At 41.1% G+C, this 17,222-nt stretch overlaps 1 protein-coding gene across 1 annotated transcript in view; it reads left to right on the top strand.

Moving 5' to 3' along the window:
* The first annotated feature begins 358 nt into the window (after nt 1–358).
* B3gat2 (beta-1,3-glucuronyltransferase 2) overlaps nt 359–17,222 on the top strand; it is a 74,463-nt gene continuing 57,599 nt past the window's right edge. Inside the window, exon 1 of the mRNA XM_015487899.2 lies at nt 359–1,589. Within this exon, the coding sequence (XP_015343385.1) occupies nt 1,005–1,589 (585 nt within the window). The 5' untranslated portion in view covers nt 359–1,004. The remainder of the gene's footprint in view (nt 1,590–17,222) is intronic.

Raw genomic sequence — 17,222 nt, 5'->3', positions numbered from 1 at the left:
GTCTCCCGAGTTTCCTACACGTGAATGGATTTTCCTGCTGATCTCCAAAGACCTTGCAGTATTTCAGAAAGCTGAGAGCGCGCGGAGATCAGAGAACCAGCATCACCCCTGCCCGGAGAGGTCGTGCAGCCCCGCAGGGACCCTCCTCCTGCTCCCCTTTTGGCTGTGTAGCTGCTGCCTCCCGAGCTAGCTCTCGGGGCCGTCAGCATCAGACCCCGCAGAGAGCCGGAGGCCCCCTCCCCACTTCCCTCTCTCGCAGCCCCTCTCCGCCAGTAGCAGCGCTGCTGTCTTCCCACAGGAGGACTGGGAGGACGCTGGAGTCTGCAGCGCCCCCGCCCCCTCGCTTTTTCTTTCTTTCCTTGCTTTGGGATCTTGCTGCCGGAGCCGGGAGAGGTTCTGAGAAGAAAAGAGCAAGGGACAGCTGCGGCGCGGGAACAGAGCTGGGGGCACGACATCCGCGGTGTCTCCTCTGGGTTCCAGCCAACCGGGCCCGCAACGTGAGGAAGAAAATCTCCCTGCACCTGCCGCCCACCCTCGAAGGAATCAGAGAGCGTTTCCGAAGCCCGCTCTAGGAGCTCCTGTGCCCGCAGCGCCGTGGGACTAGAGTAGCGAGGCAACCCGTGTGCCGGCTCCAGGCTTCCACTCTTCGGAGAGAGCACAGTGGGGATCACTGCCTTCCCTCACTGAGCACAACTCTGGGGCCAGCAGCGCGCGGCTGGACCAAGTACCGCTTCCCGCCGACTCACCCAGAGTGAAGGGACAGCCCCTGCCCTCCTGCCCGTTTCCACTTCTTGTAGTGCTACCTTCCCCAGCACCTGCGAGGATCCCCGACGCCCAGGTGGCGAGCCCTTTGGCTCTCGGTCGCTGCAGCGCCCCTGGCCCGATGAAAAGCGCGCCGGTTGCATTTCCTTGAGTGCGGGAGCCAGCTGGCGTCCTAGCCGAGCACTGGGGTCCGCCGGCTCGTCCCCCTCTGGGGTGTCGGAGAGAACCGGGAAGTGCGCACCATGAAGTCCGTGCTGTTCAGTCGCTTTTTCATCCTCCTGCCCTGGATCCTAATTGTCATCATCATGCTCGACGTGGACACGCGCAGGCCTGCGCCCCCCCTTACTCCGCGCCCCTACTTCTCTCCCTATCCAGTGGGCCGCGGGGGCGTCCGACTCCCCCTCCGCAGAGGTAGCTCCGGGCGCGGTGCCGAGAAGCGCAACGAGTCTCGGCCGCAACCGGAGCCGCGGCTGCCCACCATCTATGCCATCACGCCCACCTACAGCCGCCCGGTGCAAAAAGCCGAGCTGACTCGGCTGGCCAACACATTCCGCCAGGTGGCGCAGCTGCACTGGATCCTGGTAGAGGATGCTGCGGCGCGCAGCGAACTGGTGAGCCGCTTCCTGGCGCGGGCCGGGCTGCCCAACACGCACCTGCATGTGCCCACGCCGCGGCGCTATAAACGGCCAGGGTTGCCGCGCGCCACGGAGCAGCGCAACGCGGGCCTAGCCTGGCTGCGGCAGAGGCATCAGCACCAGCGCGCGCAGCCAGGTGTGCTCTTCTTCGCAGACGACGACAACACCTACAGTCTGGAGCTCTTCCAGGAGGTAGCGCCGGCCTGCCCCCACTGGAGGGCAAGGGCGGGAGGGGCCTCGGGTCCAGCTGGGCTGGCGTCTCACGTCCCCTCGCGCTTTGCCTGCACTTTTGAGTTCTCAGTTCTGCGTGCGCGCATTGGGAACTCAGCGTGGAGCAGCTCCACGCAGGCAGTTTGCAGCCACCGCTGACATTGGGGCAGTGGGGTGAAGCGGGTGAAAGGACCTTGTGGCCCAGGGAGACAAAGTCTGCCCTGGAGCTTTGTTGTCCCAAGACTGGGCCACAGAAATAGCACAGGTAATTTGCAGGGACCCGGCTCTGGCCAGCTTGAGGATGGAGCTCATATCTGGAGGTAGGCTTGGTGTACTTCAGGCTTTTCAAAGCATACAGGTGTGATTCCGAATCAAGCCCATATGGAGGAAAGTGGAGATAACTCGAAAATCAGCCCAGAAGCAAATCTCTCTCATACAGCTCCCAGGTGCAGAAATGGTTGTTAGTGAAACACTGACTTCAATGAGGGTCCTTCCTCTCTCTCTTCCTTGTACTCCACAAAAGTCTTTTTCTGCCCATGATGATGAACCCTTTTCTAGGAAGCCTTTCTGGCAAATGAGTTGAGATTGTTCTGCCCTGCAGTTATCTTTTTGCAGCCCAAAATATCATCTAGCCTGACTGATGCCCTTTTCACAACATTTCTTCCTTTAAGGCCTCTGGCTTGGCGAGTTAACAGGCTCCCTTTGCACTAGGCCATTGCTTCCAGGTGCTCCCTGAAATTCTGAGCGCAGCTGGGCGCCCTTCCTGCCGACAAGGCGTGTATGTTCTTTGGAAAGCCACAAGCATGTACAAGCAGCAGGCATGGGATTCAAACAGGTGTTGTTAAAGGCTGGTATTTTGCAGTGGGCTTGTGTGTAGTCTGCAAAGAGACTGAGTTGCATGACTTTATCAGTTTTCTTCTTCTCAGTACACAGTTACAGCTGGCCAAAACCTTGATGTCTTTGATATCCTTTGGGACTGTTACCATCCTCCACCTGAAATTCCTTCACATCTTGCCTAGGAAAGACTCCCCCAATACCCCTTCCTCCCCTCATGTCAATTGGACATTTCCAAAACTGTGTGAGAATAATAATGAAGTGATAAAATAATTTGTATGACTAGTAATCTAATACCTAACTGCCCCACCCCATTTTCATCCCAATCTCTATTTGCTTTCTTAACTTCTGGACAGTTACTCTGTACTCCGATTGTTTAATTATTATGTGGCTTTCAAAAAATTTTTTCTTAATTGCTACCTTCATTTCCATTTATCCTCACCTTCATGAATAAAAGGAGCATCTTTTCTGGACATCATTTCACTTCATGGCTTGTTTTCCATTGTTTCTCCAGAGAAATAAGCTTGCGAATGTATTGTCTTCATTATATCCATGATTAGAAAGATGATCTGATGCTTTTAAAGTTAGGTTCTTATTTTAAGTTGGGCTGTTTATGTGCTCTTTGCTCCAAGAGTGGTCTCAGTAAAATAATGCATATCACTATTAACATTTGAGGAGCTGGATTGTCAAGGGAAAATAATTGTATTTATCCCGGTTTTTAGTCTGTTGGCATGAGGTGTTGCATGAGTGGAAAAGTTGGCACATACTAGACAGTGAAACATTTGGAACAGTCTTTCTTTAATGCTCACCATGCTAAAAGGGAGGCTTGTTAGTGGGGGATATTATGTAGGAGGAAAATCCAGTAGGATTTTCCATCAGCTCATGGAGAGATAAAAAGAAAAGGAAAGAGTAGGGAGAAAAAAATAGTATTGGCAAAGAGGAAATTATAAAGAGAAATTATGCAAAACTTTTAAGACTAAATTTTTGTACAATTGGAAGTAATAAGATAATAAAATAAATGTATCTTAAGAACATGCACAACTATTTATGAAGAGTTGTCAACAATACATATCAAAAGGTTTGTTGTCCTTAAGTATAATATGCATCAAACACTTAAATTCTAAGTTCTATATCTCCTGGACATTTTTCCCAGACATTAATTTTTATAACTTACAGTACATTTCTGGACCATGACTTCCAGCTCCCTTTCCCCTAGCTGTAAGATTAGGACTCTATGTAAGTTCATGTTGAACACATAGTTTCCTTGTTACAACTTTTTACCTTGCATGCAAGTACCATTGAACTTGATCAGTGGAATGTATGTGTCCTTAGTCTTGTGCATTTTTCAGAATCTGGAGGTTTTTGATTTTCCTTTTTTTTTTTTTTTTTTTTTTTTTGAACTCTTAGTTTCATTAATGGAATGACCTCCTATGCACCCATTCTGGAATTAATGATTCTATGTGTACTATGGTATAAACACTAGTTTCTTGTAGAAAAGATAGGACCAGAAAAAAAAATTGATAACTGCAGCTATTTGGGAAGGGAAAGATGCTGATCAGGGATACTATAGGGCTGAGGCATATATCTCAGCCCTTTATATTGTTCATACTCACAGAGTTTAGTTTTTAAGTCATTCACAGGAAGGAAAGAATGTCCCAAGTCAGGCTTCATCTTTTATTCATAATGCTTTTCATTTCCATGGTTGATGTTAGAGTAGATAAGGTAAAAGGAGGAAAATGAACCAGGTACAAATTAACTCACTAAGGATTGGCTGCAAATGAAGGAAAGTAAAGGATGAAAGGTCTCCAAATTGAATTACACACGCAACAGGCAATCTGTAGTCAATTATTCCTCTATAGTAACTGGAATAGTTGAAATAGTGCTTTTTTCCTCCCATAAAGCTAATTTTCAGCCTCCCTTTTTAACTGAGCTCTGCTGCCAGGAAAGAAATATTTGCATTGAACAATCCTATGTTAACAACCAAATCCATTCGCAAATGAAGTCAAGTGTGAGTTGTAGCCACAAAAACTTCCACTGGAGAAGGAGGTAGTAGGGTTTTATCAGGTTTCAAGGTTTCTCAACTACTCTGGTCCTTCCTGTGGCATTGATAGGGTTTTGCACTAGGGATCACTGGTAATCTGGCCTGCCTGTGCATCCTATTGATCTAGCTCCCTGGAAAAGCTTATTTGCAAAGGATTTAAGCTGCTTTAATAAAAGCCACAACAACAAGTAATTGTGACTTTAGCTGGTCATATTTTCAATAACATTATTGATCAGATTTCTGTTCTTCACTAGAAAACCTTCAAAGCTTTCCTAAGTTTAAAGTGGATGCTTTTCAGGTGAAGTTAGTTTCACCTTTGGAAATCAATTGAAAGGTTAAAAAGCACTTTCCAAGCAAGGAAAAAAAAATATCTTTAATGAGATGAGACTGGAAGACAAGCCAAGTTAATGAGACTGTATCTTGAAGATGTATCTGGAAAGCAGTGAACTAAAGAAGCCTCTTGTTTATGTTTCATATTGGGTGCTGTTATGCTGTCTGTGTGCTAGGAAGATGCTGGAGTTGAGGTTTAATTCTCTCTTGCTGAAGGAAAGTAAAACGTAAGAGTGGTTTCTTCCCCATAGTAAGTGCTGAACTATTTCCCCACTCTTGCATGCAATTTACTAGAGCCATAATCCAAAGAATATTAGAGTTTACAATGCTTGACATTTCCTAAGATAGATACTGTTTCTTGAAAGAGTTGATACAGTTACTTAGTTTAGGGTAATTATCTTCTTAAAGTGAAAAATCCTGGAAGATTGTCTTAGGTTTAGCCTAAAAGACTAACTTAAATGTACCCCTTATATTTTATTTCTTCTCCTCTGAAAGCATATTAACAGTCATGCCATGGGTCTGGTAGAATGTGAGAATTTTGTAAAACTTAGACTATAAATATTACATCTATAGATTTTCTTTGCTCTCCCTGAATGTATATTGCTGGAATTATGGTTCATTTTTGATAGTTTTCTTTGGAAACCAGCAGTTTTCATTTGGATTTTGATATTTTAATGGGCCAGAAATAACAATTTGGGTTTAAAAGACACTCTCCATTCTGCCTCTTCCTATTGTCTTTGTTCATCATTCTTCCTTCAACCTACTTTTCACTGATTATTCTCTCATGAATAGACATGAAGACATGTCCAGATTATTATTTGCTGTGATGGATGGTGCGTCTTTTAAAGGTTTAGGCTGCTGTTGTGGCTTCTTGGAAGCTGTAGCAGTGGGCTCCATTTTCTTCTGTCTACTCCACTTGCTTCTGAATCACAGACTGGTAAATTTTCTCTTGTGTGAACAGTAATAGAATAGTAATTGCTTTTAAGGCATGCTGCAAAAGCAAAATAGAAGAGCCAAAGTCAACGGTCTTATTTATTAACTATTCCAGGTGGAATTCAAGTAGTGTTTTCTTTTCCCCCCACAGAATTCAATAATGTTCAGATATGTCTATTCAGACCTTTTGGACTCTGGAATATTTGTTCAGTCTATTTAGATAGCACACTATTGTGTGTTTGATTCACAGTGCTAGTGAAGCATGAAATGTAAGTTTTGGGTGGTTCTCAAATTCTCCCCCCAAACATAGGTAAAATTGTTATACCAGTTCATAGGTAAGTAGGTTGGTTTAGAATTGATTTCCAATTTGCAGAAATACAACCATGCCTGGTAACTCTTGCATATGAGTTTAAATAATGCCAAAAATATCCCCTACTCAGATACAAGCAAATTATAGTTAACATCAATTGAGCACTTGTATGGGGGAGAAACCACTCTTATGTTTTACATATATTAGGCTCACCACACCCACTGCATGATAGGTGCTTATCATGTTCCTTTTGAGTCTCCCAGAGTAATACTTGAGTTTGAGCACAGTTCTTTGCTGAGTACATGAGGTTTAAACAAATGCAACCTGACTGTGAAATAGTGTTTATGACTGTACAATAAATCAATATCCCCATTTATTTTTTATTTTTTTAGATGTAGTTGGACACAATACCTTTATTTTTATGTGGTGCTGAGGATAGATAGAACCCAGGGCCTTGCACGGTGCGAGGCAAGCATTCTACCGCTGAGCCATAACCCCTGCCCCTCAATATTCCCATTTTTAACTGAAGTTCCATGAAATAACTAGAAAAGGTAGTGAATCTGTTATGTCAGAGACGGAGTTTGAAACCCAAGTGCCCTGATTCCAGAGTCCACCTTGCTGACTGTCCTGAGGGGCTCTTGTTTGACATGCACAGTCAGAAGGAAAGTTGCCATTGTAATATACACAGCATTTGATTAGCAGGAATCTTCTGATAGTGTTGCTGTCTTCTGCCTTACTTGAACCCAGATTTTTCTTCTTGGCTTATATCATTAAATCAATTTTCTCTCTCGACTTTTCTATGTACGTATGTATGTATTTATTTATGGTGGTACTGGGGATTGAATCTAGGGACTCATCCATGCTAGGCATTTCATTCCCACCGAGCTACACCCAGCCTCATTTTTTCTTTTACTGTTAATTATTTTAAATCGACAAAATTGTATACATTTGTGTTGTACGGTATGATGTTTTGATATATGTATACATTTGTTACCCCACATATTTTTTTTTGTGGTGAGACTATTTATAGCAATTTTCAATTATACGGTATGAGGTTACTAAACCTTATCACTATATTATACAGTAGATACCCTGAATTTATTTTTTTTTTTTTTGACTAACTGAAATTTCTATCCTTTCACCAACATCTTCTCAACCCCGCCACCTCCTGCCTCCCACCCAGTAACATTTGATCTTAGTAAAAAATTTTTTCCTTGTTCACATCTCTAACTTATAGACCATTTGGGTTTTAGATTGTATTGTCAAATCAAGTGAAAATTGCCAAAGAGGTAATTATGATTTCTAAAACTGTTTCCTTGTGGATAGGTAACCAATTTCTACAAGAAGATAAATGTTAATTTTTTTCCTCAGCTTATATGTTGATATCAAAAACTCTACTTGGCATCTGTCCTTGTAGAAGAAATGGCATTGAATGGAAAAAAACTTTTCAGGGTAAGAATGGAGAGAATATATTGAACAATTCAATATATTGAATTATTTCAAGGGGCACAGTGGCTTACTCCTGAGGCAGAGGATGGTTGCTAGAAGTCTGAGCAGAAGCTGATGTGGCACCTGATGGGCATTCCCACCTAAGGCTGAGGCAGAACCTCTAGGGGAATTTGGGAGTGCCTGTGGGGTCCTCAGTTCCCCACACAGTGTGCTCATTGTGTTGGTTGCCACCAGGCCACAGTCACCTCACTGTTCCCATGCTGATAGGAGGTTTGTTAATTTTCTTGTCTGATTTCTTCTTGCATTAGGAATTTCGCTGGGTTAAAAAAATTGAATAAATCATTGGCTAAGTCTTGTATGCTAAAAACCAAAAAACAAACAAACAAAACCTTACAGACAGCTGTGCTGAAGGGGGCCATCTTGTTCTCTACCAAAACATCCGGTTGTTTGGTCCTCTCCCAAAATAACTGAAACCTCAATAGTTCTTTAATACCATCCATAAGTGGAAAGAATTTTAAACAAAATATCCATCCCATGCTGAATCAGACCATACAGAACCAGACTGCTGTCCCCTTTGCTGCAGACACATAATGCATCATGTCCTTGTGGGGACAGGTTCTGAAAACTGTTATTAAGCAACTGTTATCATGGGAGCATCGTTAGAGTGAATTCACACAAACCTAGATGGTAGGCCCATCACTCAAGGCTTCCTGATGATAAAATCAAGATGTGGCAAATATGAGATGTGACACTGCTGCTCTGAAGCACAACAAGTTGTAATAAACATAGAGTACACTCTAAAATAACAAAAGGTATGGTATGGTAAATTCATAAACCAGTAACATAGTTGTCTACTGTCATCAGTTACTATGTACAGCACATAATTGTATGTGCTATATCTTTACACAACTGGCAATACAGTAGGTTGATTACCCCAGCATCACCACAAACCACAAGTAATAATACATTGTGCTCCCTACTGCAGTGGATGTTGAAAGGTGATGGGCATTTTTCAGCCTTATAGGACCATCTTATAGGACCATCATCACATGTGGTGTTCCTTGTTGATGAAATGTCATCATGTAGGACATGGGTTATATTTATAAATTGTACCTTCATTTCTCTAATGAAAGCTGAGTGTGCTAAATGCTTACTGTTCTCCATTATCTGATATCTTAGTAATCTAGAAGAATTACATCTTAGCATAAATGATATCATTCTGTGAGATCCCTTCTACCTACCTGAGTTTAAATGTTATCACATTTAGAAGATATTTGAATATAATGAGTCAGTGTGTCTTCTATACCTTATGACACATCTTAATTGGGCACTGTTGAGGGCCACAGCCAAGGGGCCCCAGCAAACTTCCAGCTGCTGGCTGATGATTGGCTCACAGCGGCCCCAGCAACATCTAGCTGATTGGCTCCTCTGCGGTGATGCTCATTGGGCTGTTTCCCTGCCCTTTCAGACCACGGAGCTGCTCATTGGGGGACTTTTTTGGCTCCGCCCACGTGACCCAGCCAATGGGCCTCAAGAGCAGGAGGATTGTGGGAGGTGGAGAGAGGCTTGTGTTGGAGAGAGAGGCTTGTGGGAAGCTGGTGGTGGCAGTTGGGACTCTGAGGATTTTTCCTGAGAGGCTGTTTTGTTTGGCGTGTGTGGTTCTAAAAATAAAGTTAGTTTCTTTTGACAAGTGGCTCCTGATTGTGCCCAGCCAGACTGCAGCAGGGCACTGTTAATTAATTGGGCTCAGTTAAGGCACAAGGTCCTTCAGCTGTGGACAGTGCATCCCAGAGCCCATTGGTTCCATGTCTAAATTTAATACATACCCTACTGTCACTGTATCTTGAGACAAATACTGGTACCCCGATGGAGTTGGCAGTGGTCAGAGCTGTAGGGAAGTGACATTTGAGTCAAGTGAGTGGTGAAAGAGGGGTGGGTGGAGGACTCTCAAGAGAGAGGGGGCCACATGTGAACCTGAGAAAACAGGGTATATGGACTGTCCAGGGACCTAAAAGATATCCTTGATGACCAAAGGCCGGGATGATGAGAGGCTGAGGTGGAGGGAAGTGGTCAGCCACCTTTCCGTTTCCTCTATGGAAAGTGGGATTATCTCCACCAATGAAGAAAATAAGTCTTCACTTTCTTGGGTGGGCATTTAAATGATGCGCATTAGACTCTTGTTCCCGGATACTGCCATGTCCTTATGTAAATCTGTGAATTTGAAAATGTATGTAGCAGTGTAAAGGGCATATTTTCTATTTTGTTTTTTGTATTTGTTTTTCAGAATACTTGTTAGGCAAATCTTTGGCATTTTACTTTTTCAACAGAGCTTGGATAATATAGGTAGCAAATTGGTAGAAAACCTATTTTTTAAATAGATAAATATTTGTATAATTAGATAAACCAAGAAAGTAGTACTGTAGTCTTGAGTTTTTGTTGTTGTTGTTTTGTTTTGTTTTTTGTTTTGTTTTGTTTTTTTTGTACCAGGGATTGAACCCAGGGGCACATAAACACTGATCCACATCCCCAGCCCTTTTATTAATTTTTCTTGTTTTGTTTTGTTTTAAGACAGGGTGTTGGTAAATTGCTTAAGGCCTCACTAAGTTGCTGAGACTGACTTTGAACTTGCAATCCTCCTGTCTCAGCCTCCCAACCTGCTGGAATTACAGACATGGACTACTGTACCCAGCAATTTGTGGATTCTTTATAGCACCTAACATCACCTTAAATAATAATCTCGGTTTTCATCGTTTTTTCCACTAGAGTACAAGGATGGGAATTTTTTCTTGTTTGCTACTTTATTTTTAGTGTCCACAGCCTTGCCTAACATATATAGTAAATGTTTATTGAATGAATTATAAGATTTAGAAGCTGAAGAAATTTATTGCAGAAAAAGTTAGTCCCAGAAAATAATCCTGCATAGAGAATGTCATTCAAATAATAGTTTTGAAAGCTATGTTAAGATTAACAGTTCTTTCAATAGTAGCTTAAAGATTTATGGGTGTGATGGTACACACCTGTAATCTCAGTGACTGGGAGGCTGAGGTAGGAGGATCTCAAGTTCAAGGCCAGCCCGGAAATTTAGTGAGACATTGTCTCAAAAGATAAAAAGGGCTGGAGATATACCTCAGTGGTAGAGCACTTCTAGGTTCAATCCCCGGTATAAAAACAAATGTGGCTTCTACTCTTTAAAAGAGTTTTCACGCTGAAGAAGGGTGGGGATGGGTGCATGAATATTTATGTAGGTAGCAAGGCAACCTTGTTAATAGCCATTAAGGGGGGAAGGTATATCAGGGTACTTGTGAGCCAGTTGAGGGATGTACAGGTAAATGCACTGTCTCAGTTGTCTAGTGGCCTCTAAACACTCCTGTCATCTGGGCACATCCCTGGAGGCACGGTGAGAGGAGGAAGTAGAAGTACTTGACTCTCCCTGATGTGGACCTGCCTCAACTGGGTATCTACTTATACCATTGGGTGTTGACTAGAGCGATTAGAGTTAACTAGGGCTTGTCCAAGGATCTTGGGAGAAAGTGAAATGTGAAAGTGAAGCAGACATTTGGAGTTGAGAGGACATGAAGTGTGTTCTGTGGGTTTTGAGTTCTGAGACTCAAACGATGTGAAGGCTAGGAAGCTGGCTTACTGGTAAGCTCCAAGCAGGATGTTAAACTTCACACAGGTCCTGGGTGTGAATTTAGTTGTTGTGTAGTCCCAGAACCTAGCACAGATGCAGGGCATACTCATTACATGATAGATTGATGCATTCATTTGTACCAGAAATAATTAAGAGATAATATGTGACCAAGCAGAGGGCAGCTAAATAGAGAGAAATGAGATTTTTTAAAGCATCTGATTGGAAGCAGTTGTTTGATCTTTAAGGCCCTTTCCTGGAGTGGGAAGAATCCCTTTAGCTTTGCCTTGAGCTTCTTCCCATCCCACCTTTTCCTGGGAGACTGAGCCTCTCATTGGCCTTCTGCTGACTGGAGCTTACCAGATGCTCCAGTAACCTTGCTCCTTTTTACAAACACTGCATAAATTTTCCTAAGTAGACATTTTAAAGCCTACTTCCTGCCATAGGGAGGACATAGCAGTTGAAGTTTTCAGAGTGTGCGCGTGCACATCCTCCACAGTGTCTCCTGGTGGTCCTCACCTGTGAATGCTGAGGCTGCTCACTGCTCTTTCTTCACAGACCCTGCACCCTTCAGGTTTGTTTCAGGTAAAAACTGATGCAGTCGTCCTAACATTTTCTGTTTGCATAACTCCTAACAGAATTTTGTAAAAGTAGTTTTACACCTTCTGGTATATTTTCAAATTTTAAAAATCATTTTAAATATTTGCAAAGCATATGATTTCCAGTATATTATAAATATTGACATTTGCAAATAAACTCACATATATCTAGTAGATTCTATAACTACCATTAAGAATGTGATACCCATAACCATTCATTTAATAAATATACTTTTCAATGGAATTTGGGTTTTTTTTTTTTTCTTGTGCTAGGGATGGAACCCAGGACCTTGAGCATGCTATGCAAGTGCTCTATCAGTGAGCTACATCCCCAGCCCCTAATTTGAAAATGTTATGTTGCTCTTTTCTCTGTTTTTACCCTCAGAATTTTACTGTAGCTTAATTTAGTTCAAGATCATTTATTGATCCTCCTATTACTCATATCTGCAATGACAAAGAGTTCAGAGAGTCACAGGACTTTTAGAAAGTATAAGTACCACCAGTCTTTGTCTTAAAAACACTTTGGGACTGACTTTAATGTTAAGTCAGTAGTAGTAAACAATTAATCAAAACAACATAAATGCTAGAGTTGGACATTAACTATTAAGCATAAGAACTATATATAGGAAATTGGCTTAGTGACATAGAGGGAACATTTTTTGTTGATTTACATATTCTGTATTCATTGATAAATATTACAAATTGCTAGAAAGAGAGAGGGTTTAGTGTGAATTCTGTTCCTATTAGGTTAACTTTGTTTACATAAAGCAAGATGAAAGCTGTATCTTATAGCAATGTTCCTCAAGTTTTTGAAATTTTTAAGCCAACAATCAGATGATCTCTCAGCAGTGATCTATTGATAACATTCAATTCTGTTGAATGCAAATAATTGGACACCTCTTGTCTCCCCAAAGGATTTATTACCCATTCATTAGAGGTATTGATTTTCTTAATGAAGACAGCAATATATCTAATTACCTTTGTTTCGTGCCCTGGAGGTTTTACTATGGTGAGACACTGTATTTAATACAATTCTGTTGGGTGAGACAAAGGCCCTTCAAAGAATAGAGAGGGACAATCAGAGCAGCTCTGGCTCTGGGAGGGCAGAACCTGCCACCCTCGAAGCAGGTCAGTATTAGGAAAGCAAACATGGGATTGCTGAGGGTCCACTAATTGATCTCCTTTAAGCCTGCTGCATCCACATAGTCCATGGAGAGTCTATGTATATATCCAGGGACTACCCAGCCTGAAAACTGATGTTTGGGTAGATGCTGAATGAAGAACTGGAAGATGTGGTCTTCAGGCCTGGTTGAGCCAAAGATCACCCCCCAAGACCTCAGGGGAACTAATATTTTCTGACTTTTTTTTTAACTCATTTCTTGGTCCCCACCCTTGGTGTCAGATGGGTATACTACTGTCTTCCAAACAAGGAAAAGCTTTGGTGTTCAGCTTCTTCACAGGGCAAATACACATGTATAGGGTCATTGTGAGAATTATATGAGGTGATAGGTGGGTAAATAGGGTAACTTCCGTATTCATTTGGACATCTTCTCTCAAGTCAGTGGTCCCAGAGCTGTGGAGAGACTCCAGCAGACAGGATGTCACAAAGCCACCTAACTGCTGTGGCTGCACTAATCCTGACCGTCTTAGTGGCCCCAAGGCACTGCTCTGTTGGTTGATGAAAATGAGAATGTAAGTCTTGTCCATATGTGGACTGGTTGTTCATCATCTAAATAAACTTGGCATCACAATATGAAAATGCCGGTGTCACTTTTAAAGGTCAGATGACAGTTTGGGGATATTTTGGTAACTTTGAAAAGTTCCTCAGCTACATCTGTTCACATGCAAAAGTACTCGGAACATCCTTTAGAAGCCTTTTCTGTCTGGGGAGCTGCAGTCTTGCTCTGTAGGAACACTCTGTTACATGGGGCTGATGAGCTGGTAGTTAGGGCTTATCCCTTATTCATTTTTATTAAAGAAAAAGGAAAAAACAAATTTACTGGGTAGTGGACCCAGGGGGACTCTACTGCTGACCTATGTCCCCTTTTTGAGGTACAGCCCTTTTTGTTTATTGAGACAGGGTCTAAGTTGCCCAGACTGTCCTTGAACTTGTGACCCTCCTGCCTCAGCTTCCAGGATCACTAGTATTACAGGTATGCCTGGATGAAAATAATTTCTTACAATTTTCATTGCTCTTTAATACATTTCACTATTTGCCTATCACCTTTCCTTCCTGTTGTACATACTGATAAGACAATTTTTATGGGTTTTGTCTTTTCTGATCTTGTTTTACCTCTTTATTTTAGGATTTAAGAAACAAATAGGTTACAAGTTGGGTTAAACCATGTTTCTTCCTATGGGCAGTGATTTGGGGTTTTACAGCAACCCATGGGGTTCCTCTGAGAATCAGTTGATTGTCCTATAGATCAAATATAGGTGCTCATGTGTTTGGCTCTTGTAAATCCAGTGAAATATAAAAATACATTCAGTTGGGCTTGGTGGTGCATGCCTGTAATCCCAGCTACTCAGGAGACTGAGGCAGGAGGATCACAAGTTCAAGGCCAGCCTGGGCAGTTTAGTAAGACCCTGGCTTAAAATACAAGGACCAGGGATATAGCTCAGTGGTAAAGCACTTGCCTAGCATGTGCAAGGGCCTAGGTTTAACCACTAGTGCCACAAAAAAACAAAACAAACATCCACATGCCTATTCTATTTTGTTGTTACATCTTTTCCCCCTAAACATGAAGGGCAATAAGGAGAAATAAAAGTTGAGTATTCTTGTTTGTTTTTTTTTAATTGTTTTGATGATCTTTACATTTGCCATTTACTTTTACCCTAGTAACCTCTAATGAGGTAAAGTATACTTTTGCCACTGTAATCTAACCTGGGAACCTCTAATCTACTCTTTAACTCTCTGAGACTATTCTGGGTACTTTACATAAGTGGAATCATATGATATTATCCTTTTGTGTCTGGATTTTTTCCTGTAGAAGACTGTCATCCCAGTTCACTCATATTGTAGCATGCATCAGAACTGTATTCCCTTTTGAGGCTGAATGCTATCCATTTTATGTATGGACCACACATTGCTTATCCATTCATCCCTCGATGGGTACTCAGATTGCTTTCACATTTTTTGCTATTGTGAAATGTGCTTTCACATTTTTGCTATTGCTATAATGCTGATCTGATGATTGTTGTACACATATCTGCTTGAATACCTGTTTTAAATTCTTTGGAGCATAAACACAAAATTGGAATTGCTAGATCCTGTTGTAATTCTATGTATCATTTTTTTGAGGACCTGCCATGCTTTTATCCACAGCAACAACAACTGTCTTACATTTCCACTTAGCACACAGGGTTATAATTTCTCCACATTCTAGCCAATGTTGTTTTAGATACTAGTCCTCAAAAAGTGTGAAGTGAAATCTCTCACCTAAAGTGAAAAGTGTGTCATCTCATCATAGGTTTGCATTTCCCTAATGATTGGTGATATTAAGCATCTTTTCATGTGCTTCTGGCCACTTGGAGAACTCTCTATTCAAATTCTTTTGCCCATTTTTAATTGAGTTGTTGTTTGTTGTTATTGAATGTGGGTTGGGTTAAACCATGTTTTTTCCTTTGGGCAGTAATTTGGGGGTTTTTATATGTTCTGATTATTAATCCTGTATCAGATTTGTGATTTATAAATATTTTCTCACATTTCAAGGGAGGCCTTTTTATTATACTGATCATGTCCTTTAATGAACAAGTTTTTCAATTTGATGTTGATTTTTTTTTCTTTTGTGTTTTTGGTATCATATCCAAGAAATGTCAAATTCAATGTCACTTTTTCTTCTAATATTCATAGTTTGAGTTCCTTTTTACAAGGCGTTAGGAATTCAACTAATTCAGCTCCATCCTTTTGCATGTGTGTATCTAATTTTTCACAGCAGCATTTTCTGAAGAGACTGTTCTTTACTCATTGAATGATCTCAGTGAAAATGAATGATTTTGCCAAGAATTATTTGAGAGTTTATTTCTGAGTTCTTTATTCTATTCCATTGGTTTATATGTCTGTCTTTACTGGTACATGCTGTTTTGGTTAATGTAGCTTTGTAGTAAGATTTGAAATCAGGAAGTATGAGTCCTCCAATTTTGTTCTTTTCCAAGTTTGTTTTGGCCCTTTAGGGTTCCTTGAGATTCCATATGAATTTTAGGATATCTTTCTTTCTGTAAACCAGTCATGTGGATTTTAATAGGGATTGTATGGAATCTAGAGATTGCTTTGAGTATAATTGACATATTAATTTTAAGTCTTCTAATCTACAAAATGTTCCCTTTATTATTGTCTTTAACTTCTTTCAATAATATTCTATTTTCAGCCTATCAATTTTTTCTTCCTTGGTTAACTTTATTTTTAAGTATTTTTAAGCTTTTTGATGCTATCTGATAGGTTTTAATCACTGTTCCCTGTCTGAAAAATATCATCTACTACTAATATAACTAAAAAGTCCAGGACTGAGAGAAATTTTAGGTATACACAATATAAATAGATCTTAAAAATATGTAAGGCATAGAAAAATGGAAAAATATTTTGGTGTTGTTATGTACATTTAAAATATTGTATACAAAGCTACTCAGGAGGCTGAAGCAGGAGGACTGCAGATTTAAGGCCAGTTGGGGCAATTTAGCAAGACCTTGTCTCCAAAACAAACAAATAAGACTGGGGGTGTAGCTGAATGGTAGTCTGCCTAGCATATGTGAAGCCTTGGGTTTAATCTCCAGCACTGCAAAATAACAGCAAAAAACAAACAACCCCCCACACAAACCTGCACTCAGTGTTTCACATTTTACAAAAACATTCTCAAAAATAACTCAGGGTTTTCTAAATGATGTTTTATAGAACATTGTGTCTGGTGAGATGTTTCCAAGCATGATTTTATTTCTTTATTGGTTCCTTTTAGTTATACAAAACATTAGTATTCATTTGACATAATTATGAAAGCATGGAATATTTGCTATGTTTCCCCTTCTTCTCTCCCGCCTCCCCCTTTTCCCTTTCCTCTACTGATCTTTGTGCTACTAATAGTTTTTTTTAATTAGTATCTTGTGGTATACATAATGGTGATTCACTGTGGTTATTCATATATGTTCATAGATAAGTTAGCTCAGATTCAATCCACTGTTCTTCCCTTATTCTGTTCCTCCTCTCTCCCCCTAAATCCCCTTCCTATATGCCACTGATCTTTCTTCTATTTGATGAAATTCTCCCCTCCTTTTTTTTCTCCACCACTTCCCTAGTCTAGACTACCTTCTGAATATTAGAGAAAACATCCAACCTTGATTTTTTTGTGTCTGGCTTATTTCACTTAGCATGATAGCCTTCAGTTCCATCCATTTGCCAGCAAATGCCATAATTTCATTCTCCTTATGGCTGAGTAGCATTCCATCGTGTGTGTATACCACATTTTCTTTATCCATTCATCTGTTGAAGGGCACCTAGGTT

The sequence above is a fragment of the Marmota marmota genome, unplaced genomic scaffold (genome assembly GCF_001458135.2).
Source record: "Marmota marmota marmota unplaced genomic scaffold, marMar, whole genome shotgun sequence".
Lineage (NCBI taxonomy): Eukaryota > Metazoa > Chordata > Mammalia > Rodentia > Sciuridae > Marmota > Marmota marmota.
This window is presented reverse-complemented; position numbering and strand designations above follow the sequence as displayed.